This window comes from Camelus ferus, chromosome 13, assembly GCF_009834535.1.
Source record: "Camelus ferus isolate YT-003-E chromosome 13, BCGSAC_Cfer_1.0, whole genome shotgun sequence".
In the NCBI taxonomy this organism is placed as follows: domain Eukaryota; kingdom Metazoa; phylum Chordata; class Mammalia; order Artiodactyla; family Camelidae; genus Camelus; species Camelus ferus.
In genome coordinates this window covers 6,571,539-6,595,604 of record NC_045708.1, presented here as the reverse complement: position 1 = coordinate 6,595,604, position 24,066 = coordinate 6,571,539, and the positions used below count along the sequence as shown (strand labels likewise).

Genomic DNA, 24,066 nt, shown 5'->3' with positions numbered 1-24,066 from the left:
TCACACTGTAACACACAGTGTTCCCGACCTTACTTTTTTCATTTCACAGTAAATACTGGAACTCATTCCATTCCACCACCACCACCACCACCACCGCCACCACCATCATCATTGTCATCATTTGGCTATTAGCTCTTGAGCACTCTCTGTGTCCTGGGTATTGTTAAAGTGCTTTACTTATATTAGTGTATTTATTCCTCACAACTAAGTACTGAGCAGTGATAATTGTGTACAGTTTGCAGATGAGTAAACTGAGGCAGAGAGGTTAAGTTGCTAAGCTCCTTGAGAACCACCTCGCTCATTTTGTTGGTTCCATGGCATTCTTTTGATTGGTTATACTTTAATTATTTTTTAATCAATCCCCTGTTGCTGAGCATATGACTTTTCTTTTATTACTATTAACAAGAAATATATTCTTCTGCATATATCTTTGTGCATTTGTATAAGTGTATCTATAGGATAAGTTCGTATAGTCTGGATTACTAGAGCAAAGGCATCTGCTTAAATTTTTAGTATTGCCAAATTGCCCTCCATGGAGATGGTAACATTTTATACACCCACTAAAATTGCACAAGAGTACCTGTTCCCTTCATACCTTGGCAGAAGTTGTCAAACTTTTTGATTTGTTGCTAATCTGATAGGTGAGATTTGGTATATCATTATAAATTTAATTTGCATTTCCTTATGAGGAAATAGAGCATCATTTCGTATCTTTAAGAGCAATCTGTGATACTGTTTGCCCATTTCTTTCTTGGGTTGCCAGTCTTTCTTATTGATCTACAGGTGTCCTTTACATATTAAGGAAGTTTGTCCTATGACTGATATATGTTACACATATTTCTACAGTTTGTGATTTTTTTTTTTTATTATATTGTTTTTTCCATGCAGAGAGTTTTGGTTTTTCTATAATCAGATTTCTAAATCTTTTATTTTATAACTTCTAGGCTTCATTTCATATTATTTCCTCTTCCCACTGTTTTCTTTTCATATACTTAATTCTCTGCTTTACACATTTAAAATTTTGGTCCATAACTGAGTGATACACAAATCCGGCATACCAGAAGTGGGACAACCTGGTATTGTGTGCCTCCGGTGGGACTTTGACATTGCCAGCTATGATGGTTTCTTGCCAAAATGTTTACCCTTTCCAATTCTAAGGAAAACTGGACAAGTAGACGGTGGTCCTGGACTCTAAAAAAATGTTAATGTCATGATAGAGAAAGAAAAGCTGGTGAACCATTCTAGGCTAAGGGAAAGGAAAAAGTGTGGGAACCAGATGGGGTTGAGATCTTTGATTAGATCCTGGATTAAAAACCGGTAAAGGCTGAAGCGAGGGACGCGGCTGGGGAAATCTGGATACAGGCTGTATATGAGAACACTACTGGGTCAGTAGTAAATTCCTTGGGGGTGAGAATAGTATTGTGGTCATGTCAGAACATGGCTTTAGGAGATGGGAGATAAACTGAGAGACGTTTAGCAAAGTATCGGGTGTTTGCAACTTGCGTTCAGATGGCTCAGGGAAAGAAGCAGCATCCGCACCTCCATCTCCCTACAGCCTGGGGATGCAGGGGACAAATGTGGCAAAATGTTATCCATTGGTGACTCTAGGGGAAGGGTATTGGGGTGTTCCTTGCACTCTTCTTTCAGTTTTTCTGTGGCTCTAAAAATTGTCAGAATGAAAAGGTGAGGAGGAAAAAGCAACAATAAGTTTGTTCCATCTGGAATTTATTTGGGTTGCAGCCCCCTTGGCTTTGCCTGGCCCTCCTGGGTTATTGTCCTGGATTTCTGGTTTCTTTTCCCTTTACAGTACGCAGTCGTCTGTTTTTCTTTGAATTCTTTTTTGGGTGAGTTATTCTTTTTTGGACTTGGAAGTTTTTTGACTGAGTATCTTTCTGGCAGACTTACATGACTTTTCTAGAAGCAGGTAAGAACTAGTGTGCATTGTATTTTTTGTTTTAACATTGCATCATGTGCTCCACGTAAATTTGCAAGGCATTTTAAATCCTCAGGAATACCACCAAGCTAACGTATAGTATAGCCTCTCTCTCAGTGAACCTGGATATAAGGTTTTTCCTCTCAGCTGAGAGTTTTTGCAGGAGGTGGGGTTCTGATTGTATTTTGTGGATATGGGCTTGTAAAAAGAATGTTGGATTTCATTTTATGAAATATGACAGCCTTGGGTGAGTAGCTAGCCTGTGAAACTGGGAGTCATTTTGCCAGGGGAGTGCTTGCAGGCCAGTTTTGCTGGAAGCTTCTGCTCCCTCTCTGTGACTTGGTGACTAATGGTTTCATAGCTTTGGGAATGGAAGATGTCATTACAAATGGATGATGAAGACTTGGCTCCTGAACTGGGTTATCTGGGCGTGCCCAGTGAGTGGGAGCAGAATATGCCATCCCCAAATATACCACTTTGGCATCTTGATTATTTTGAATTAAAGTTACTTGAAAATAACAAGTTACTTCTGGATAGCACAGGGAGCTGTATTCAATATCTTGTAGTAACCTATAATGAAAGAGAAAATGAAAATGAATGTATGTTTGTATATGTATGACTGAAACATTATGCTGTACACCAGAAATTGACACAACATTGAAACGGACTAGATTTCAAGAAATAAAAATCAAACAAACAAAAATAAAGTTACTTGATAAACAACCAGTGCAAGAAGGACACTCTGACCGTCCTTTGTCTCCCTGAAAGCAGGAAATAAATCTCCCATGTGCAAGGTTCCCTCCCTGTACCCGGGGCAGAAGGCATCCTTATCACCGGAGACAGGGAATTCAAGGCTGAGAAGGCTGTGTAAACGAACTTCTTACTCCCTCAGTGACTTACTACCCCTAGCCCAGACTTCTTCGGTCAGTTCTTCACAAATGTAATATTTCTTTGCCTAGAAGGTATAAAAGCTGCCTTCTTTGGTCACTTCTTTGAGCCTCATATCTTTGGGGCTCCCATATGTACAAAATCAAATTAATTTTTCTCCTGTTAATGTCTTACATCAGTTTAATTATTAGATCAGCTAAAGACCCTGGAAGGAAAGAGGGGGAAAGTTTTCCTTCCCTGCACTGGTCTGGGTGTACGTGCCTACCCTCAGTGGGGATGGGGTAGTTTTTCCCTGAGAACCTTCACACAAGCCCCTGAGGCCTCCTGTCAACTTCTGTCTGCTCTTCTGAGCTTTTCCACTGTTGCCCTGGCCCTGAGCAGGTGACCCTGGATGGATTCCTGTCGCATAAGGTGCTGTGTTTTCCCGGCTCCTCAGAGCCTGTGTGTTTCCCTGATCATCTCTCCCCTCCCCTCCAGCCTTCGGTGTCCTTGCAGTCAGACTGGACCCATCAGAAGTTCTCATCTTCAAGCTACTTCCCTAGCGAGTTAATGGAATAAACGCATGTAGATTCTGGAGTTGCCTTTGTGTGAGATATTTTTTTATTTTTATTATCAGCTTGTTAAACATTTAGGGAGGAAGGAAACTTAAGTCTTCAGCAGCCTCTTAGGGGGAGGTTTCCTCCTTTTTTGTCCTGAGGTGGCTGGAGGGAAAGGAGAGGGAAGGTCACGGCCCTGTGTAACAGAGCAGAAGCAGTTATCCAAACAAACAAACAGTGTGGCTTTACGTGGTTCGAGGGTGTGATGAATCCTTGCAGTTTAGTGTGATGGTCTGGATATGTTTTTGAGGTAAACAGACGTAGCTATATTGTTATGCAAATTAGCACACACCTCTATGCTGAAAGCCTACAGCAAAGAGGGGGCAGCAACCCTAAAACTCATCTTCTTCAGCGTTTATAGGGAGAAGGTTCCCCCAGGAGGCCAGGCCTGGGGCCTGTCAGCTGGATCCTGAGGGGGGCCATCTCCAGAGCTGGGCAGGGAGGAGGGGGCTGGCTCCGGAGGCCGGGAGGCGCGACTGGGGCACTGAGCCCTCGCCCTGCAGCGACCCAATTGGTTTAATGACCTAATTCTCACCACAGGAAGCTGGGGGCCTTCCTGGCCCCGTTCTGAGGGGATGCCGGAGAGCTTGGTTCGGGAAGCTTATTTAATTGAACCAATTACAGGAGACTTCAGTGGGATGGAGGGAGAGTGGGGGCAAAGGCATAGGAGCCGGAGAGGGTGGTGATTCTGGAGCAGGCCAGCCTGCCATTAGGCGTGGGAAGGGCTGGGCTGGCCTTGCCTGGGCCTGCCTCTGAGAACAAGGCTCCAGCATGAGGGTGGTGTGGACGTGTGCAAATGGCTCTGAGCGAAGGGACCTTATGCAGGAGCTGAGAAATAAATAGCACTGTGTCCGTTTTTCCCCATCCTTTAGAATTTCCCAACTGAATGGACATTTTAAATGAGGACCCTGCAAGAGCTGACATAGCTGTGGGCAGTGGGATGGATGGAGCCTCCATGGGTTAAAATTTCCATTCTGGCCTCTTTCTCTGGAGGTGACCCAGGGTCTGTGAAACCTGGCCAGACTCCTTCCGTGGGATGATTAGGCTTGGAACTGGTCCTTCCAGCCCAAAGTTGACTTCAGCTGATCCCTAAGAAGACTGACCAGCAATGCAAATGGAGTTGTCCTGAAGTGGGGGTGGGGTTGTCAGCATGTTGGGGACATCTCAGATTTTGCCACTTGCATCCACTCATAAACAGACATGAGCTCTGGACTCCGCGTTACCTGGTCCTTGGAACCTGCAAGAGGCCAAAGGTCAGACTGGATCAGAGGAAGACCCGGAGCCGGATTTTGTAGGCTTGCTGGTTCCTGCCCTCAGGGCTCAGGCTCTGGCTTGGCCAGGTTCCAGGGCTCCAGCTGCTCCCTGGGAAGGAAAAAAAAATCTCTTTTTAAATTAGGTCAGAAGATGCCTTTCTTTCCTTCTGTCCTTGTCCCCCTACTGTGCGGAGATGAAGCCACCACCTGCACGTCCCTTGGTCAGAGCTGCAGAGCCTTTGCCGGGGACCAGGAGACTCCTGGTGCAGCCACGGAAACTTCTCTGCCCCTGCTCCGCGTTCCCTTCCTGTTTGCATTGTTCTAGCTGACCCACAGGGGCTGTCAGAGCAGGCCTGCCAGGTGCTCTTGCTTAGCTGTGAAAAGGTAGGTTTACCTAATTCAGGACTTAAAGAGACAGTGAGGTCTTTTTCTACCAACCAACCCAAAATCACAGGATAAAAAAAAATTTATTTTGTAGGGGGAGGAGGTAATTAGATTTATTTATTTGTATTTAGAGGAGGTCCTGGGGATTGAACCCAGGACCCTTGCGCATGCTAGGCATGTGCTCTACCACTGAGCTATACCCTCCCCACTAAAAAAAATTTTTTTAAACTGAAAGTTTTGAACAGATCCCTTTTTACCAGTCCAGTTACATCAACATACTGTAATCTACACGTGCAGGCTCCTTCAGTTCCTTGACGTCTTAGAGTCTCTGAGGTGAGGATGTTCTGAGGTTGGAGGTGTCTTTCATGGTCCCCAGGTGAATCCGAAATCCGTTCATTCACTTAACCACGTGTGGAGCTCCAGTGTGACTGGCAGCAGTGTTCCATCTACTGGGCTCCTCAGCACAGAGCCCACGGTCTGCGAACTTTTCAAGGGTCCACAAAAATGTTGGAGACCCGAAAAAACAGTTCCAGGTCCCTCTGCTCTTACGAGTTACATGAGAATTCTATTTAATGAGAGATGTGGGTCCGTTTTGCTAGATTGCTGAGAACACAGCTGCCCAGGGCCTACGAAGGCCTTGTAAACCACCCTGTGGCTGCCCTCAGAGAGCTTCTGGTTTGGAGGTGGAAACAGATACGCAGACCCCCAAGTGCAGTGTCAGGGCAGAACTGTGAGCAGAGGAAATTTGGGTGAGCTTGCAAACACAAGCTTCAGAAAGGTAATGACAGAACAGTGAACAGTGAGCACAGAAGAACGTCCTAGGCTGAGGGACCAGAGATGTGACGGCCCAGAGGTGTGGAAGGAGCCTGGTGCAGTTGGTAACTGAGGTGCCACCCAGCAGGGCTTCTCACCCTCCGTCCCGGGGTGGGAGGTGTCCTGTGCTTCGTAGGATGCTTAGCACTGTCCCCGGCCCTACCCAGTAGCATCCTCCCAATTATGACAATCAAAAGTCCCCAGACACTGCCAGATGCCCCTGGCTGAGAACGACTGCTGAGGAGGGAGCCCCTTCCTGTCCACCGTGCGGGTCCGGGGAGGGCTGGCTAGGGCAGGGTTGTGCCTGTCCTGGAGCCCGCTGGTTTGCGTGGCACGCCGGTGGGAGCCACACGCACGAGCGGCCCACGGGATCACTCTGAGGGGGAGTCAGGCCACGAAAAGGAGGATGCACCCCCAAACCCTCCTTCCCAGCCTAACCACGGTTTTCTGTGTTGATGCCTTTCCCGCAGCCGTCGTGTGGACAGCTGGGTAGGGCGGCCGCGCTCTGCGTGTTGTTGGGCTGTTTTGAATGATGTCAAGTGGATTTGATTTTAATGCTTCAAGAAGCTTCACCGAGGGGGCTTCATCAGGGCAGCTCACGCCTGGAACAGAATGTGCCATGTCACTGTGAAGGGGCAGGTGGCAGCTCCGAGGGAGGAGGCTGTTGGGAGGGGGAGTGTCGAGCGTTCCAGAATCTCTCCTGCGCCAGGGCTGAGGAGGGCCCATCAGTGTCTGGGCTCCCTAGCCGCTCCCCCAGACGAGGGCTGCCTCGGGGCCTTCGGAGACAGCTGCAGCCTCTCCTGCTGCTGCCCCCCATTTCCCTGGGGCTTTTTAATGTTTTCCTGGCTTTAAATTTTGATTTCAAATCTGCAGAAAGTTTGAAATAGTACAGTGAACACGCCTGCGCCCTTTGCCTTGATTCACTGGTGCTAAATAACATTTGCCATATTTGCTCATTGCCCTGTCTCTGTCCAAACGCACACACACACGCATACACTCATATACACATACATACTCACACACACACACACACACACACACAGACCCACTCACATACACATACCTTTTGTCCTGAACCATTTGAGAATAAGTTGCAAGCATTAAGACATTTCACCCTTAAATGCTTCAGCCTGTATCTCTTAAGGACCAGGACATTTTCCAACATAATCACAGTGTAGTCATCACACTCAACACAAAAACACTGATACAGTACTGATATCTATTGGCTACTCCTGTCACATTTTCTCCAGTTGCCCAGAAATGCCCTTTATGACTCCCTCCCTCCCCTCCGCTCTCTGGGTCCCATCAAGAACCAGTCACTGTATTTAGGTCTTATTCTGCCTTATTCCATTTTCTGATTGGCAATAGTTTGGGGCTCTGGCTTGTTTTTTCCCCATAAAGAACATTTTCATTCTAATTTCAGTTAAAATGGCTAGTGTTTCTATCAACTTCTGGACTAGGAGGGGCGGATAGGATGGAGAGAAAGTATGAATTTTCAAATCCAGGCTCGGTCACGTATTAGCTCCATGGCCTTGGGCCAGTTACTTACCTTCTCTGAGCCTTGGTTGTCCCACCTATAAAATGGGAATAATTCCTACCTTGCAGGCTTGTCGTGAGGACTCAATGTGCTGAACATGTCTGACATCATGCCTGGCCCTTAGAAATGCCCTAGCAACAGCAGTAATTATCACTGTTGTTCTGCAACTTCGACTGGCCTCACGGAGCAGGAAGGAGCTTTGGAACAGGTTGGAATCTGGGTTGGTGACCGCAGGACAAATTCCTTATCCCAAGCTCATCGCATAAGAATGGTCTGCGCCCTGCAAACTCCCTGACGCGCCCGGCCGTCGCTACACCTGTTTTGCTCCTGCTGGTGGAGTAAGGTTCGAGAGTGCCGAGCCTGGCTCTGGGCTGAGGAGGCTGCAATGTGGAATTTATTAATTAAGACAGTTGCTCATGAGGCCCTAGTGTCTGGGAGGTTGCAGCTTAATTACTGAGAGTGGAGCTGGTGGAAGTTCTCTGGTGCCCCGGTTGTGATGTCGCTGGGGAGGTGCTGTCCCGCGTGGGACTCGCAGCCAGGGTTGCAGATCAGCCTCAGCCCTGCCTCCCTCTCCCTGGCTCTGAGCACGTTTTTGTCTCTTTACTTGTATACTGGAGGACAGCGTAGCACAGAGGCAAGAGCCCAGACTGTCAGGGGTCGAATCCTGCCCCAGAACGGACTAGGATGGACTGGCTGGGTGAGCAGAATCTCTGTGTTTCTATGTCCTCATTTGTAAAACCTTCAAGGGATGTTTGTCTCGAAGACTGAAAGATTCACATACACAAAGGGTTAAAAGAATAGTGTCTGGGTGTCTGGCCAACAGCAAGGCAGAATGTGTGTCAGCTGTTTCTTTAAGCCGTGTTCTCACCTGGAGGGGATTTTGTCCCCCAGGGAACATGTGGCAATGTCTGGAATGGTCTTGGCTGTCACAGAGAAGGAGGAGGTGCTAGTGCACCTGGCAGGGAGAGCCCAGGGGTGCTGCTAAATATCCTGCAGTGTGCAGGACAGTCTCCACAGCAGAGAATTACCCAGTCCCAAATGTCAACAGTGGGGGGAGGGTAGAGCTCAGTGGTAGAGTGCATGCCGAGCATGCACAAGGTCCTGGGTTCAATCTCCAGTACCTCCTCTAAAAATAAATAAACCTAATTACCTCCTACCCCCACTTAAGAAAAAAAACCAAAGCAAAATGTCAACAGAGCCAAGAGTGAGACACCAAGGGCAGCAGGTAGAACATGGGAGGGGGCCCTGTTTCCCTCTCCAGCCCTCCTCTCATTCCTTCACCTCATCATTCCTTTGACTCAGTTGAGGGCTGATGGGCAAACTAGGACGGAAGAAGGGAAAAGAAATGCTGGAATATTTTAAACCTTTGAATTCTTATTGTTTGTTTAACTTTACCCCCATCCTGTAACAAAAATATCATTTACTTACACTGTCCACGTTGCCTCCTGATCTTATCATAATAAGTAATTGTAACTAATATTTATTGCACGTGGGCCATGTGCCAGGCACTCTGCTGGTGCTTTCTTTGTATGTTCTTTCATTTAATTTCACAGCCAGCACTTGTGGTGGGTTCCATTGTCACCCCCATTATGCAGATAAGGAAACTGAGGCCTAGAGATGGGAAGGGCTCTAAGCAAATCCTGGTCTTTCCCCAAAACTGCTCTGCTAGTGTCTCCCCCATCTTGTTGAAAGGAAACCCCCTTTCAGTATCTCAGCCTGAAAACCTGGGAATTCCCATCACACACCCCTCTCCTCACATCCCACACCAGACCCGCGGGTCCTCCTGACGTCCACTCTGCACCCACTGCAGCCACTGCCACTGCCCCTCCATCTGCCTGGACTCCTGCCACAGCCTCCTTGCTGCTGTCCCCGAGTCAGGGTGGCCCTGCTAAAACCCAGGTCAGATCAGGCCACGCCTTCACTCCAGCCTCACAGGGGCTCCCTACCCCCCCCACTGCCACCCGCTTCCCTCCCGCTGCACCCAGGGCCCCTGTCCAGCTCTCCTGGTCCTCCTCTGCACACCCCCTCACCAGACCACTCCACACTCCTGTCCCCTTGCCCCTGTCCCCTTGCTCCTCCCTATAGATTACCTACCCATTGATTACACTTTGTTTATTTCACTTTGTCTGTTCTCCCCTCTCACTGGAATGTACCTAGGGACTTTTGACTGCTTTGCACCGCTGTATCCCAGTACCCAGAGAGTGCTCTTTGTGTTTGTTGATTGAGTGAACAAGCGTGTTTCCCCTAAGGCTTCTCAGCTGGTAAGTGGCATTGCCAGGATATCAGTTCTTCACCCTCACTCCCGTCACTCCTTCCCAAAGTGCCCTGCTCCCCAACCACCCCATCCAGCACAGTGTCTCCCAAAAGTGCCCAGAAGTTTCTCCGGTCTGGTCCGTCACCACATTTAGACTCTGTCTTCAGAACACTTTGCGGATTTTCGTGGTGGTACCGACTTCATCTGAAGGAGGAATCTGCTCTGGTTCCAGCGTGGGCTTCTCTGTGGCCTGTGGAGTCCTGTCCTCGCTGTTCAGCCTGTCCCCAGTGCCTCCACCTCCACTGGCAGCTGTCAACGTCATGCCTCCCCACACCTCTTCCCACAGCCACAGCAGCAGTCCAGACTCTGACACAACTCCCATCCTGCAGTTCCACCTGCCGAAGTGTCCCATGCCCTCCTGTCCTTGCCGTCCCTTCTCCGTCACCCCCAGCCCGAGCCCCGGCTCTCACCTGGCCTGGCAGGGGGACTTGCCTTCCAGCTCTGCCCATCTCTCCTCCATGCTGCAGCCACAGTGGTCTCTTGACGCACTCCCCCACCCCCGCTTGACCCTCTCCTCACCCCCTCAGGGCCCCATGCAGTCCAGCACCTCCAGCTCCTTCACCTGCCTCCCCAGCCTCAGCCACACCTTCCTCCAGTTTCCCTGCCCAGGCTCTTCCTGCTTCAGGACCTTTACATGCCTGTGACCCCCAACCCAGCTCCTCCTCTTCCTCGAGTGTGTCCTCTGAAGTGTGTCTGCCCCCAGGGCAAGGTCAGATCCCCAGCTGCACTCCAAAGGCACCTTGCACTCACCCTTCTGGTCATTTATCACAGTGTCTGAGGCTGCGTTTACCTGAGTATGACTTGGTTAACATCTGTCTCCCCTGCTCACTGGGAACCACCGTCACAAGCAGACTGTGGTGGTTGAGCTCACCTGTGTGTCCTCAGTGCCCAGCACAGGGCCTGGCATTTAATAAACAGATGCTCAGTAATTGTTCAGAGAATGTCTGTTCCCTGTGCCTGCAGTGCCCTTCCATGTCTTCTCTACCAGCAAACTCCTGTTCATCCTTTAAGACCCAGCTCCAGTGTCTTCTCCCAGGAGCTGTATCCCTCCTCTGTGTTGTCACAGAGCTTTGCACATCCCCTTACTCTGCCACTTACTACACTGGGATCTCCTCCTGCCTCTGAGCTGCTGATGGGGAGGTGCTGGGCACCGCGTGTTACGGGCACTGGCACTTCGGAAGTGTTGTGTCTTAACCTGGCATATCTTTTTGGCTTTTTGTTACGTGTTATTTGTGTTGTTTTCCATTTGCCTTGTGCAGTGTGCTTTCTCAGCCATTCGGTTACCTCTTGGAAGACGGGCTCAGTGTCACTGCCCCCCTTCTGTCTCTCCTGCTCCCTGAGCCTGACACAGGGCTGTGGACACCTAGAAAGGTTTTATTTTAGAAATCCATCTGGAGTCCATGTCATACCTACTTAAGGTTACGGGGCTCTTGGCAGTTTGAGAGCACTTGACATCCTTTCCCTCATTCTGGACCAGCTAGATAATTTGTGAGGCCCAATTTGGGGCCCCTTGTTCAAAAATTATTAAGAATTGCAAGACGGTGACAGCCGAGCATTAAACCAAGAGTAGGACTCTTCTGAGTGCAGGCCCTGTGCTGGCGCCCAGGCCTTGTGCTCGTGAAGCCAGGCCAGATCTCGTGTGTCCACTGAGGGAAGACATGGTAGAGGCCCTGATTTCCTCTTGACCAATGGCAAAACGAAGGGCCCAGAGGCCAGTGACTGACTGACCTCAGGTGGCACAGTTGACCAGTGAGAGAACAGAACCGGAAACAGTCCAGCCCCAGGGGTGTGCTCACTGTCTCCACTGCTCTGGGGCCCCAGCAGCCTTGAGCCTTGGTTTCCTCCTCTGTAAATTGGGAACATTGACCTAATCATAAAGTGGCAAATGGAACAACTGGTGTGAGGCCCTGGGTGGTTCCATGAGGAGCCCACCACATCCCTTTGACGCCTGTCTCCTTTAAGTCATCAGTCCAAGGTGCCTCTCTGCTTCCTGGACCGTCCGAGCCCTGTAGGCAGTAGGAAGCTAATTGGCTGTTGGGATAGTTGGAGAAATTAAAGCCTGTCAGAAGTGGGAGAAGGTTGTCTCTTTTCATCTCTTTTTGAAGGAATGTGGGGACTTGGGTGGAAAGTTCCCCAGGGATCCTTGGTATTTCAGTGCTTTGATGTCTTGAGAAATAAAAGAGCAATTAATTGCTGTAAATGTCTTTCCCGTAGGGTAGTCTGAGGGTTGGGGGCAGCAGTGGCAGGTCACCACTCTCCCATCCCAGGGCCATCGCTGGCTGAAGGGCCCTGCCGACCGGAGACCCAGAGGCTAGAACGGCACCTCCCTGTAGGGGAGGCTTTTGAAATCTCAATTTCTCAGGAAAACACGTTTTCCTCGGCCCCTTGTGTGAGTGAGTAGCTTTCTTTGCAGAAATTGCTGAAGACAGATGGGTTGCAAAGCTCCTCTCGGTCCCTCAGAACCGGTTTCTTAATTATCCAAAGACATCTGTCCTCACTGGGGGCTGAGAGCCAAAAGTCCACCTTTAAACCAGGTGCTCTGAGGTCCTTGCACCACCGCGGAGGGTTGGCCGAGCTGACAAGGGTGGGCCAGACCCCCCTGCCCCCTGCTCCTCCACCTGCTCCTGCCAGGTTGCAGAACCCAAAGAATGAGGTTGGGGGGCAGGCAAAAGAAGAGAAGAGAATGTTCTCTGATTCCTGGAAGAGGTGTGTTTGAGGCAAGCAGACATGTGGCCAGGCTAGCAGGTTGTCAATCATCTGCAAATGTGCTGTGTGTGTACAAGTCTGTGTTTCCATACACAACTCCCAATGTCACCCAGGCACACGCACACAGTACACGTCTGGGCACAAAGTGGGCAGAGTGCCCAGGTCCCTGTGCCTGGCTCCTTCGTAGGTCGGGTTGTTTGGAGGGTGGGGCGCCTTCTCATGCAGATGCAGGACTTGCCCGTCAGCTGCTCCGGAGTGATTCACTCTGGTCTTCGACTGTCTCCCAGCACTGCTCTCACTCGGCCTCGGTGACTAACCTGGGGCGGGGGGTTGTGGGGAGGCTGTGTGGTGACCTGCTTTGGCCGGAAATGACAGGCGAGCACAGCTGCAGTCAGCACCTTATCCCAGAGGTGTGGGTGCAAGTTCCCAGGCTGGCCAGACACACTGGTATTTCTGGACTGCACGGAGCTCATCACCACTGAGGTTCCCGCCAGCTGCCCTGTATCCCTCAGCGTGGGGCGTGCGCTCCTCCCAGCTCCTCCCACGACCTGTGTCTGTTTCCACAGGGCTGCACCTTCCTATTTCTCCCTGGCCACAACCTGCCCATCGCAGTTGAGCCCCAGTTTGCCTGAAGTTAATTTCCAGAAGCAGGTAAGAACCTCAGGGGAAGACATCTGGGTGGGTGGCCATAGAACAGTGTTGGGGTGGGGGCCTTGGGTCCCGCCTCAGGGGCTGACCATGAAGTTAGCACATCTCCTGTCCTTTCTCCCTCATCCTGACAATGCTCATTGCTTCAGCTGTGTGGGTTCTTACGGTGAGCGTGTGGTGCTACTGATGCCTTTTAGGCTGTTAAGGTGTGTGCAGTCTGGATTTTTCATATAAGCTCTATGAATTGCACAATTATATTGTATTTTCGTGCAGCATGATGATTGCACAAATTTAAAGGTACATTTTAAAACATGAGCATTTATAATATATCACAATTTTTAAAAAATGGACAAAACAAAAGGCAAGTGCTGGGACCCATGGGGCAGAGAGGGCTTGTGTATCTAAAGGTCCCCCGCTGTCTGGCCCAGCCCACAGTTGCTCAGCATTTTCCAAGCAGGTGCCTAGACCACCATGAGTAGGAAGGTATATTCCAATTTATATAAATATGGGTGTTAACATTAGCTTCAAGTTTATAAATAAAAATGAGGGCAGGTGGCTGTGTTTGTGTTCGGGGCCCCTCGGGCCTGTCAGTGGGAGGCCAGCTTTCAAAGTTGTTTATCAGAAGGGGTCTGACTGCTGCATGCCCCGATCTCCAGTCCCTCCCGCACCACCTCCTGATTCTCTCAAAGTGAGATCAGCTGCTTCCAAGCTGGAGCTCGTGGGCATAGAGATTAGGTCCCTCTAATCCCTGGGTGGGAGCAGGGTACCTTCTGGATGACCTCGATGCCTCCCAGAGAGCGCAATGTGGCCTCCCAGGCCGAGGGCCACATTTGTCGCTTTGTATGGGTCCTTCCCAGTGGTTGGGAACCCCTTCCTCACTGTCCTTTACCAGCCAACCTTCTTTCAACTGAGATGTGGTCTCAAAGCCAACAGAAGTGTGTATCTGGTGGGGATGGATACATCTGTGTGTCTGCAGTGAATGTATGTACCTCAGTTTCCCTTAATTGCATTTGTCCAAGATCAAGTGTATTTTCTGGAGTCACGCCCACTTTTCACGCAACACGTGCATGTCTGTGACATAATGTATCTATAGCCACATTCCCGTCGCCGTATCTATAGCCACATTCCCGTCGCCATTCATTTGGATAGTTAGTTGATAGTTGCCTGTTTCTATCCAGTTTCTGGTTTTTGGCTCACGTATGCCTTTCCCTGGTTAGCTTCCAGAATGCTGTATCTCCAGAGAGGGAGCAGATCTGTCTCTGACCTGGGCAGGTGACATTGAGGGGTTTTCTTGGGGTTTAGAATGGAAGCGCCACCATCTTAGGTGAATGGGGTGTTGAGGGGGTAGCCTGGAGACCATAACTGAGAAGCATCGTTACCTTTGGCTCCAGAGGCTGAGGACTGAATGCATAATTAGTGTGTCTAAATTCTTTGTAGTTTGGACTCATGCAATTCAAACACATTTTAGTGGAGACCAGTTTTTTTTTTTTTCTGGACGATTTTTTTCTTTTTTTTGAGAGCAGTTCTTGATCCCTACAGGGGAGAGTAAAAATTCTCAAGTGAAGTTAATCTGATGTGTGTCAAAATTGCGATGAAAACTTAATAGCATGTTTGCTTGGATAGGCACCAAACGCAAACACACTTTAATCCGCTTGTGGCATACCAGCAACTGGACCGTCTGTGCTGTTTAGGTCAATTATGATTTATTCTCTTCAGTTATTTCCTTCACCTTGGCACCCCTGATGCAGGTTCTGTTTAGGACGGAATTATGTAAACCAGTCACAACGTCCCGGTCCACCCAGATTGGAGTGTGAAGGGCAGGAATGTGGTCCTGGTCCACAATCTGCCCCAGACCCAGCCCTGGGTGTTCCTCCGTCAGGGCGGGACCATCTCAAACTAGAGCTCAGAGAACGCTAGAAGACCAGAATTTTCAGCAGTGGCAGGAGTCTCCCCAAGGCAAGGAGAAACCGTGTAAGAACCCGTCTCTGCCAGGAAAGTGTGAAGTGGAAGTGACCTGGCCCCAAAGACCCCAGGCCCACAGCTGGGTGTGTGGGGCCCCCCAGTGATCACAGCATGAGTGTGGGAGGCAGGTCCCCTGGAATAGTGAGGCTACAGTGGTAGAAACTGGAGCAGCACCTATCTGTATGGGGCACCAAGGGTAAGATTTGGGAAGAGCAAAGTTCCATGAAGTAGAGCCCATGTAAAATGATTCACACGTGTACACACACACACACACACACACACACACACACACACACACACAGTCTCTCCCCTGTTGGTTCTGAGCCCTCATACCTCTGTTGAAGGACACTTGGCTGATTAGGAAAGGACAGCGAGGAAGGGGCTCCCAACCTCCCTGAGGCCAGGATCCCTGGTCCTGGGATGCACAGCAAAACCAGATGCATATCCTTGCCTGGGTAGAGCTGCCCCTGCATGAGGGAACAAGCTTGCTCTGGGACTGGGATGTGGTTTGTGACAGTAGGGTCACAATAAAGCCTTGAACCAGAGGGGCCTGTTGGGGGCTTGTGTTGGGGGGAACGGTGCTGGAGCTCCAGTTCTTTTGTGTGTGGTGACACCTAGTGGCCAGTCCCTTGTCTTCCACAAGGAGAGAGCAAACTGAGCTTTGACACAGGACAGAATCCAATTTTTACTCCTGGAAGCACTAACTCTCAGTGTGAAGGCTTCATGGAGCATCCTAGATGGACTTTGCAAAACATGACAGCTGAAGGCACACAAATGACTCAGGAATGAGAGTCTTTGAAAAAATAAGTTTGGTTATGGAGACTGGATTCGGGACTTCATTGAGCCTTAAGTGATGTAGCTATTGTAGAGGGGAAACCCGGTTACCACAGCCTGTCTGGACACTCCCTTCAGCCTGCCAGGCACGGTGCTGGGCTGTGGGAGCACTGGGCCTGTGAGGCAGACGCAGCCCTGGCCCTCCAGGCGGGTGCAGAAAACAGTGAGCAGGCGCCCCAGCAGGGGCCTTCAGAAACTGGGACGAGACAGGGCTACATGCCCAAGAGGGCCTGGGTGGGTCCCAGAACCTGCTTTGGTCGTGCAGTTAGGGAAGGCTCCCTGGGAAGGCATCTAAGCAAGATGGAAAGAAGTCAGTTCCAGGCCTGGGGACACCCAGTGCAAAGGCTGCTGGGGAAGGGGCTTCTTGGAATGATCTAGAAACACTGGGGGCCAGTGGGGCAGAGCGGCAAGGGGAGGAGTGAGGAGAGAGAGGCCAGGCCGGCTGTGCGGGGTCCTGGCGAGGACACGAAATGTGTTCTAGGGTAGGTTCAAGTGGAGAGGGATGTCATCTGTTCTGGGTTTATTAAAAGACCATTCTGGCTCCCTGTGTGGGGTGGTGGAGTGGGAGGAAGTGAGAGGGGGTCAGCAGGAGGGGAGGTGATAGCCCAGAACCGAGCTTCCCCACTCAGCTGCGCTGGGAAGTTAGGACGTTCAGCTGGCCTTGAGCACCTGGCCCTGGGGGATGGCTCACCCCTCCCTCCCGGTTACCAGTTGTTAATTGGCTCTTTTCTGAGCCCAGAGGAGGTGTCAGGGGAGCAGACAGTAGAGGAGGGAGCCTGGGCTTTGGTGGTGGAGAGGAGGGCCCTGCAAGGGGACAGCACCTCGTCAGGCACCCGGCCGCTCCATCTGCGTCTTGCCCTATTGTGTGGGCTTTTAGGGCCAGAGCCCCTGTTGCCTTATGGGGACAGCGGTTGACAGGAGCCTCCAGGGAGGCTGCTACCCAGGGCTCTGGCACATTTCTGAGCCCTCCCTTTGCCTGAGAAAGCCTGCTGGTCCAGGGCTGGCTGGCCCCTGAGGGATGGACGGTGTGAGGAGCGTCCTTGGCCCGCCAGCCCAGTTCCCTTGGTCCTCCGAGTGCAGCTCCTTGGCACCAGGGTTGCTGAGGCTCCACCCCCACCAGCTGCTGCGTTATTTCTGACTCATCCAGGAGTTACAAGTGTGTAACCCTAACCCAAACCCCTCCACTGCTTGCTTCCTCCCCACCGGCTCCTCCTGAAGGGAGGAGACCCTGGGACTTCTCTCCTGGGATCTTTCTGCAGGTCGGGTCCCCGCTGCACCTGGACACAGCTGCTGCCTTCAGGAGCCACCCTGTGACAGGTGGGTGGGCTTGTGAGGGCGGCGGCAGTGAACCCTGGTGAGTGTCTGTGTCCACAGCCGCGGGCTCACTGTCCCCATCGAGGGACTCCTTGGAGCCCAGCCCAGGAGCTGGCCTCCTGAACTCGTCAGGGACTTTTGCAGAGGGAGCTGTCTTAGTGTTTGGGGGCTGGGTACTGATCCCACAGTTTGTCCAGCGACAGGCCCCAGCCTGCTGCCTCTAATCATGTCACTTTGCAGCTTGTGGAAGTTGCTTGCTTTGAAAGCTGGGGACACTTTGGGCTTCATGCAGCACATCTCCTGGGCTCGCAGCAGGAGCCTTGCTGAGCGGGTGGATAGAAGGTAGATCTACCCAGAAGTCTGAGTCAGCCCAGGCTCCCGGGGCCCGACAGCCCCATGCACAGAGGGGGCTGGCCACCAGCGCCTGCTCCGGGGTCTAGCTGCTCAGTCTGGCCATATGGGGCCAGGGTGGCGAGGGAGGAGCCACCTGCTCTGGGGTCTCAAAAACAAGACCCTAAAGCATTGTGGGCTGCCTGATGACTCCCACCTAGCTCCCCGATGTCTGTGGGTCTGTCTGGTCCTGACACCCCCGCCACACTTCTCCTCACTCCGCAGGAGTCTCCAGAGCTGGCCAGGGGATGAACCGCGAGGGGGCGCCCGGGAAGAGTCCGGAGGAGATGTACATTCAGCAGAAGGTCCGAGTGCTGCTCATGCTGAGGAAGATGGGCTCCAACGTGAGTGCCTTGCGGGTGCCAAGGAGCAGGCCCCCTAGGCAGGGTGCCTGATACAGGCAGGGCAGAGGGGCTGTAGCCACCTAACGTGGCAGCCGTGGTCTGGGGAGGGGGTGCTGGGCCTCTGGTTTGGTTTCGTAGCCAGTTCAGGCCAGTTCTGGAGGCCCTGCTGGGACAGTCTTCCCACCTCCCTGTGCCAAGTATGGCCAGATGGGTTAGAGTTCTACAGGCCTTGACCTTCCTTTCCTTCCCTCTCCCACTGCCTGAGAATCTTCTCTGCCAGGAGCATCCAGGGGCAGGATGGGCGCTGAGAGGGCAGCAGATGTGCAGGGCGCTTCCCAAAGGGGAGGGAGGGCAGGCTCTTGGAGCAGCGCTGGCGTCTTCCCACTGGCCCTGCACTGCGCTGGAATCCATCTCAGATCTGGTTGAGTGGCAAGGCCTGTGGGCCCCATGGACCAGGTTTCAGAGGTGGGAGGGAGGTGGGTGGGTGGTGGTGCTCACCCCCAAACCGAAAGGTCCAATCACGAGAATAGAGACCTGGGGAGCAGTGGAGGAGGCACCCCTTGGGGACTGAGCGGCTCTGGGCAGGTGCCTTGGGGGCGGTGCACGGCCCCTCACCCACAGCTCTGTCCCCCTGCAGCTGACGGCCAGCGAGGAGGAGTTCCTGCGCACCTACGCGGGGGTGGTCAACAGCCAGCTCAGCCAGCTGCCCCAGCACTCCATCGACCAGGGTGAGTGGGGGGCCCGCGCAGCCGGCCTGCACCCTTCCCAGGGACACTCGGTGGTGCTTTCTCAGAGAACATAGCTCCAGCCCTTCTAGATGGGGAGTCCATGGGAGAGAGATTTGGGCGGATGAGGAGGGGCTGCCACCCCCTCCCACCCACAGAGCTGAGCCCCAGGTGGCGGCTGCCTCTAGACTTGGACCCCGGGGAACATCCAGGGCCTCCAGGCTGGCCTCTTCTCCTTCCCCACGTGGGAGCCAAGGACCCAGTCTGGCCACGGTGGGATCCCTTTCTAGCCCTGGGGGAGGCAAGAACTAGAGGTGTCTGGGGGCCCTGTCACTGCAGAGTCTCTGGTGTTTGCATTTCTTTAGCCTTTGGCCTGACCCCTCCCCACCCAGGATCCAGTTCAGGGCCAGGTCTTGTGTGCTAAGACCTGGCCTGGGCACAGGCTACATGGGACAATTGTGTTCCTGGCTGTGCCCAGGGAGGTGGCCCCCTTGGCCCCAGAGGTCTTCATGTGCCCAAGGGAGTTCTTTCTTTTTTGAGTACCCTCAGCCAATCATGATAATAGTAGTGGGTAAGATGGGGTGTTTATTGTCTGGGAGACTTGGGCGAAGTGCTTGGTCCACAGCGTTTCATTTAACCATAGGTAGCTACCAGCTGTTTCATTTCTACTTAGCAGGCAAGGAAGCTGGGCTTCAGAAGCAGTAAGTCACTGCAGCCGGTTACCAGGGGGCCCAGGGTGCAAACCTGCAGCCCGAGTCCAGAGCTGACTTCATTCCTGACTGTCCAGGAAGCTGCTAGACCCTTAATGGGGCTCTCCCTTTCCAGAAGGCTTATCCTGCTGACCCTGTGGCCCCATATCCTGACCACCACCTCCATCTAGGCCTTTCCTTTGGTTCTTACTATGCTTGGTTGGAATCACTGGCCATTAGTGCGGCTGGTGGGCTGCCTGGCGGGAGTGGGCTCCCAGGGGCAGAGTGCTGACGAGCGTGTCCGCTGGTCCCGGAGGCCATGGGGGAGGGCAGGTCTTGCGCATGGGGCTGCTTTTCCTGAGGCTGCCCTTGTTCTGGATGTTGCAGGGCTCTGCCCTGGCCCGGTGCCCGGTTCCCGTGCTCTGACGCTGGGTGTGACCCGGCCTGTGCACCTGACTCAGCAGAAATGTACAGGGTGTTCTAGTGGCGTGGGCAGCTCCCGGGGACAGCCGCTGGCCGTGCACAGCTTGCCCAGGCCACACTCATGCCGCAGCCTGTTCTGTCCCAAGTGCACCGTCAGCCGGCTGCGGAGGAGATGAGGGGTGTGGAGTCTGCCCCTGCCCTCCTGCTGGGATATTTTCTGGGGAGAGGTCTTTTCTCTTCCAGGGCTGATTTGGGTTTTATCATGGGTCCCTGCTCCCTGGTCCTGAACCATATCCACCTGAAACCCTCAGGCTTCTGAGTCCCTGGAGCATCTCCTTTCCTCCCTCTCCTAGTCTTGGGTCACTGCGTTAACCTGAATTTGAGCTGCGGTGGTAAGAATGCCTCTCGTAGAATGCTCTTAATAGAAAAAGTCAAAATAAGCTATACAGCTGTATGTCAGTGTAGAAGACACCACCACATATACCCTCCCCCCCCTCCGGAGCACACACACTCATGCATGTCCTTGTAGAGAACAGAAAAAGCTGAAAGAGTGTATCCTGGCCTGTTGATAGGAAATTTTGATGAAGGGTAGAACTACGTAAGGCACTTCCACTTTCCAAGTCACACATTTTGGTAAAACTAATTTTTTAATGTTGCACATACATTTATTTTATAATTTAAGGGGAAGTTTTTTGAAGTATTCTTAAGAGAACTCTTCATCTTGCTTAGCTACACTGACAACTGAAAATAAAAACGAGCTCTGTTAAATTGTTTAAGGAGGTCATGGTGACCTCACCTGGCCTTGAAACTGCTGAGCGGTCAGGAGGGAGCCATGGGCATGTGGGTGTCATTTCGTGGGCCCTGGAAGCCACGCCCCCTTGGGTGTGGGGCATCCAGACAGCCAGGCTGGCTTCAGATAGTCTCTCTCCAGGGAACAGACTCCTGGAACTGAACCTGGAGCTCGGGGAGAATCTCTGGGGAGATGGTTCTCTGCTACAGAGTGCCCTTCAGCCTGCCCCTCACCCCCACGGTCACCTCTGACCTGAACCTCACAGGAAGACGTGGGCTGCAGAAAGGCCTGAGGGAGAATTCCCCTGGAGTCGGGGGTCGAGAGGGAAGGGGTGGTGGTGCTGGGAAGAGCTCCTGTATTTTCTTTGTGCCTAAAGACACTACAAGCAAACACACAATCAAAACAAAACAGCTGTCAGTTCCGTCTCTCCCACTATGGAAGTACAAGCCTGAGAGCAGGACCCTATATTTCTGCCCATGCCATGGAGCCAAATGGGTCTCGGCTAAAATTCTAGCCTGACCACCCTTCTCCACTGGCAGAGCTGACCTCAGCTGATGCTACAGGGAGAGTTTCTGTCACAGGCTCAGGTGCTGCCCGGGTGGCAAAAGCCGTGGATCATTGCTTCCAATAGCAAGAGACCCCAGCATGAAAGGCACAGAAAGGCTTAGGAGCAGGGGGTATGATGGGCACCATGGTCCCATAGAAACCTGGCATTAGTGCCTCCTGCCACTAGGTGGCACTGTCTCTCAGCAAATGCCCGTGCTCTCCTCCTGTTCGAGCTGCTGTCAGTAGGGGGCCTAGGTCTCCCCACCAACAGGTCAGAGCTTGGCATTGGTCCTGGGATTCTACCCACCAACTCTAGACCCGCACATGCTTCCCCTCTGGGGCTGGAGGGGTCTGGTACTGGGAGCATTGCTTGCCCTCCCCAGATCCAGGTAGGATTGTGGGCTGGAACTTCTCGCTCACTGTGGTCCTGCCCTTCGCCCCGTGTCCAAGTCTTCTGGCCTCCCCCCACCCCATTCTTCCCTTGGTGAACATGTTCAGTATCTGCCGGGTCCAGGCAGGCGCTGGAGTGCATGGACCTGCACCTCTGGGACTCACTGAATGGTTCCAGCAGAGGGCCCAGTGGCTCCCCAGTGTGAACTGAACAGTGGGCCTGCCTGGCCTCTGCTGCTCTGAGCCATCTTAATCTCCCCACCCATCTCCTTCTCTCTTTCCCCCTCCACCTTCTACCTCTCTCTGCTCATCCCCCTGGAGCACCTTCTTCCCCTCGTCATACACTGCTCTTCTTGCTCTTCTTTTTGGGGGGGGGATGGTAGAGGGAATTAGGTTTATTTAATAATTTATTTAATAATAAATGGAGGTACTGAGGATTGAACCCAGGACCTAGTGCATGCAAAGCATGTGCTCTACCACTGAGCTATACCCTCCCCCTGCTCTTCTGTGTATTCTTTGAACCAGAGGAAATCAGTGCTGCTCTGGGAAGGTCGCCTGGCTGAGAAGGCCCAGCTGCAGGCTCAGGGGAGGAGGGCCGTAGCTTCCAGAGCAGGCTCAGCAGAACGCTGCGTTCATTCCTTCCTTACTGTCGGTTCTGTTCTCTCCGTCACGTTATCAGTCGTTTTCCCCGGCTGTAAAGTAACGCATAGTCACTGTGGAAAGTCATTGGGAAAGACAGAAATAGCAGAAAAACTTAGCTAATTGACTCCTGCCACATAGCTAGAATCACTGTTACCTTGTGTTCATTCCCCATCAGCCTTTTAAAAATATGCATATATTTCCGTTATAAAACTGAGACCATACAGTGTGAACACTTTGATATCCCTTTTGATATCCATTTTTCACTTATGATAATTTTACCATGTCCTTGAGCAATTTTCAGGAAAGCATTTTAGCAGTCACGTGATACGCAGCTGTTTGGCTGTGCCACGGTTTTTTGAGCCATCCTTTACTGCTGGACATTTGTTCCTCATTTCTGCTATTAATTACAATAGTAGCAAACGTTTATTGAGCTCCTACTACACTGCCAGGTTCCGTGTTAAGTAGCACACGTTATCCCAGTGAATTCTCACGATGGCCCTGTGAGGAGGTAGGTGCTGTCTGATGCCCACGATGAGAAAATGGGCCCTGAAAGGTTAAGTAACACGCTCACGGCCATAAAACGGGTCATGTGGGTCCCGGGTGTGGCAAACAAAGAACATCTGGGAGTGGCTTATAGGCCATGCATGTTTTGTTTGTTTGTTTGTTTATTATTCTTTTTTTTAAGTGGAGGTACTGGGGATTGAACCCAGGACCTTGTGCATGCTATGCATGCACTCTACCACTGAGCTGTGCCCTCCCCCCCAGGCCATATGCATTTTTTATCAGAACAGTGCTTTACCTGAGTGTGATTTAGGCAGTTAACATACTATTTCAGGAGGGCATCAAAAAATTGGAAGGGTTTCCTGCTGCCTCGTTATTCTAGGCCCTTCACCTACAGGTGCCTTTGAACATGCTGGTTCTTTGCAAGCTCCAGGTCTCTCCCTGTGCCAGCACTGCACAGGGGATGGGTGCCCAGTGAGCGCCAGTTCCAGGCCCCCAGTGCACCCTGCAAAGTGGCCTGCAGAACTGGCATCCTCGTGCTGAGCTCCATATAGACCCTTGTCCCGCTGTCCCAGGACTGGAGCGACCCCATCTAGGTGTGGCCCCTTTTGTTAAGGAAGCTTCTGTCCTTTCTCTTCCCCACTTCTTGGCCCTGGGAACTGTGATGCTGGCACTGTGGCTCCTCAGGTCTGATGACACTCTTTCTCGAAGAGACTTTCCAGGGAAGGTCCCCAGCCTGAGCCAGCTGGGCGGTCCCTGAGCCCTGCTAGCTTTTCCCCTTGGAAGCCACGGCTGCGGGCTCAGGGTATGCTGCCAGAGAGCCTAAAATAGGTCATTTGGTCTCAGGGTTACACTGAGAACCTTGTTAAAATAGCTGCGGTCATGGGCAACCCAGCAGGGAGCCAGCGGCCTGAGGAAACGGCCCGCCCATCACACCGCGCTCCTGGGGACCGAGCTGGGTACCCCTCTGCTCGTCACCCCGCTTGACCCTCCCTGCAGCCCTCGGGTGGCAGTGCTGGCACCACCTTCTCCATTTCACAGCCACCTTCTTCCGGGAATTCTCCCACACTCCCCCAGCCTCTGCTCTTTCTCTTCCTCCATGCCGCCCCCTGACCCCTCCCGGGGCCTGCCTGGGTTCCTTCTCGCTTCTGAACTGCCTGCGATCTTTCCTTCCACGTAGCTGTTAGTACATCGTGTCAGGAGCCCCGTGGGGCCAGCCAGGGTCTGTGCTGGGCTCACAGTCTCACGTTCGGCCCGAGGTCCGACTGGCACGGAGAGGGGGTACCTCAGATCCCTGTGTAGGTTGAGACTCAGGGGTCGAGTCCTGGAAGAGGCTCCCCCCTCTGCAGGGCCTCTGCACCACAGGGACCACCTGCTGGGGTTTTGGGGATCCCCCCCCCCCCGCCCATGTGCTGCTCCGAGGCGTCTCCCAGAGGCTCCAGGT

The 24,066-nt window shown here is 52.3% G+C and overlaps 1 protein-coding gene and 1 non-coding gene across 3 annotated transcripts in view; one reads left to right on the top strand and one right to left on the bottom strand.

Moving 5' to 3' along the window:
* The window catches only part of CTNNBIP1 (catenin beta interacting protein 1), a 42,568-nt gene that overhangs the window by 8,232 nt on the left and 10,270 nt on the right, over nt 1-24,066 (top strand). The window contains exons 2-5 of one of the 2 annotated variants that reach the window (XM_032495148.1): nt 12,991-13,075; nt 17,128-17,185; nt 17,798-17,916; nt 18,554-18,644. In XM_032495148.1, coding sequence (XP_032351039.1) covers nt 17,821-17,916; nt 18,554-18,644 — 187 coding nt within the window. In that variant the 5' untranslated portion in view covers nt 12,991-13,075; nt 17,128-17,185; nt 17,798-17,820. The remainder of the gene's footprint in view (nt 1-12,990; nt 13,076-17,127; nt 17,186-17,797; nt 17,917-18,553; nt 18,645-24,066) is intronic. The other variant, XM_032495147.1, reaches the window with a different exon arrangement.
* On the bottom strand, nt 21,902-21,973 carry TRNAA-UGC. The gene has a single exon. It is a non-coding gene; the product is annotated as a tRNA-Ala (tRNA).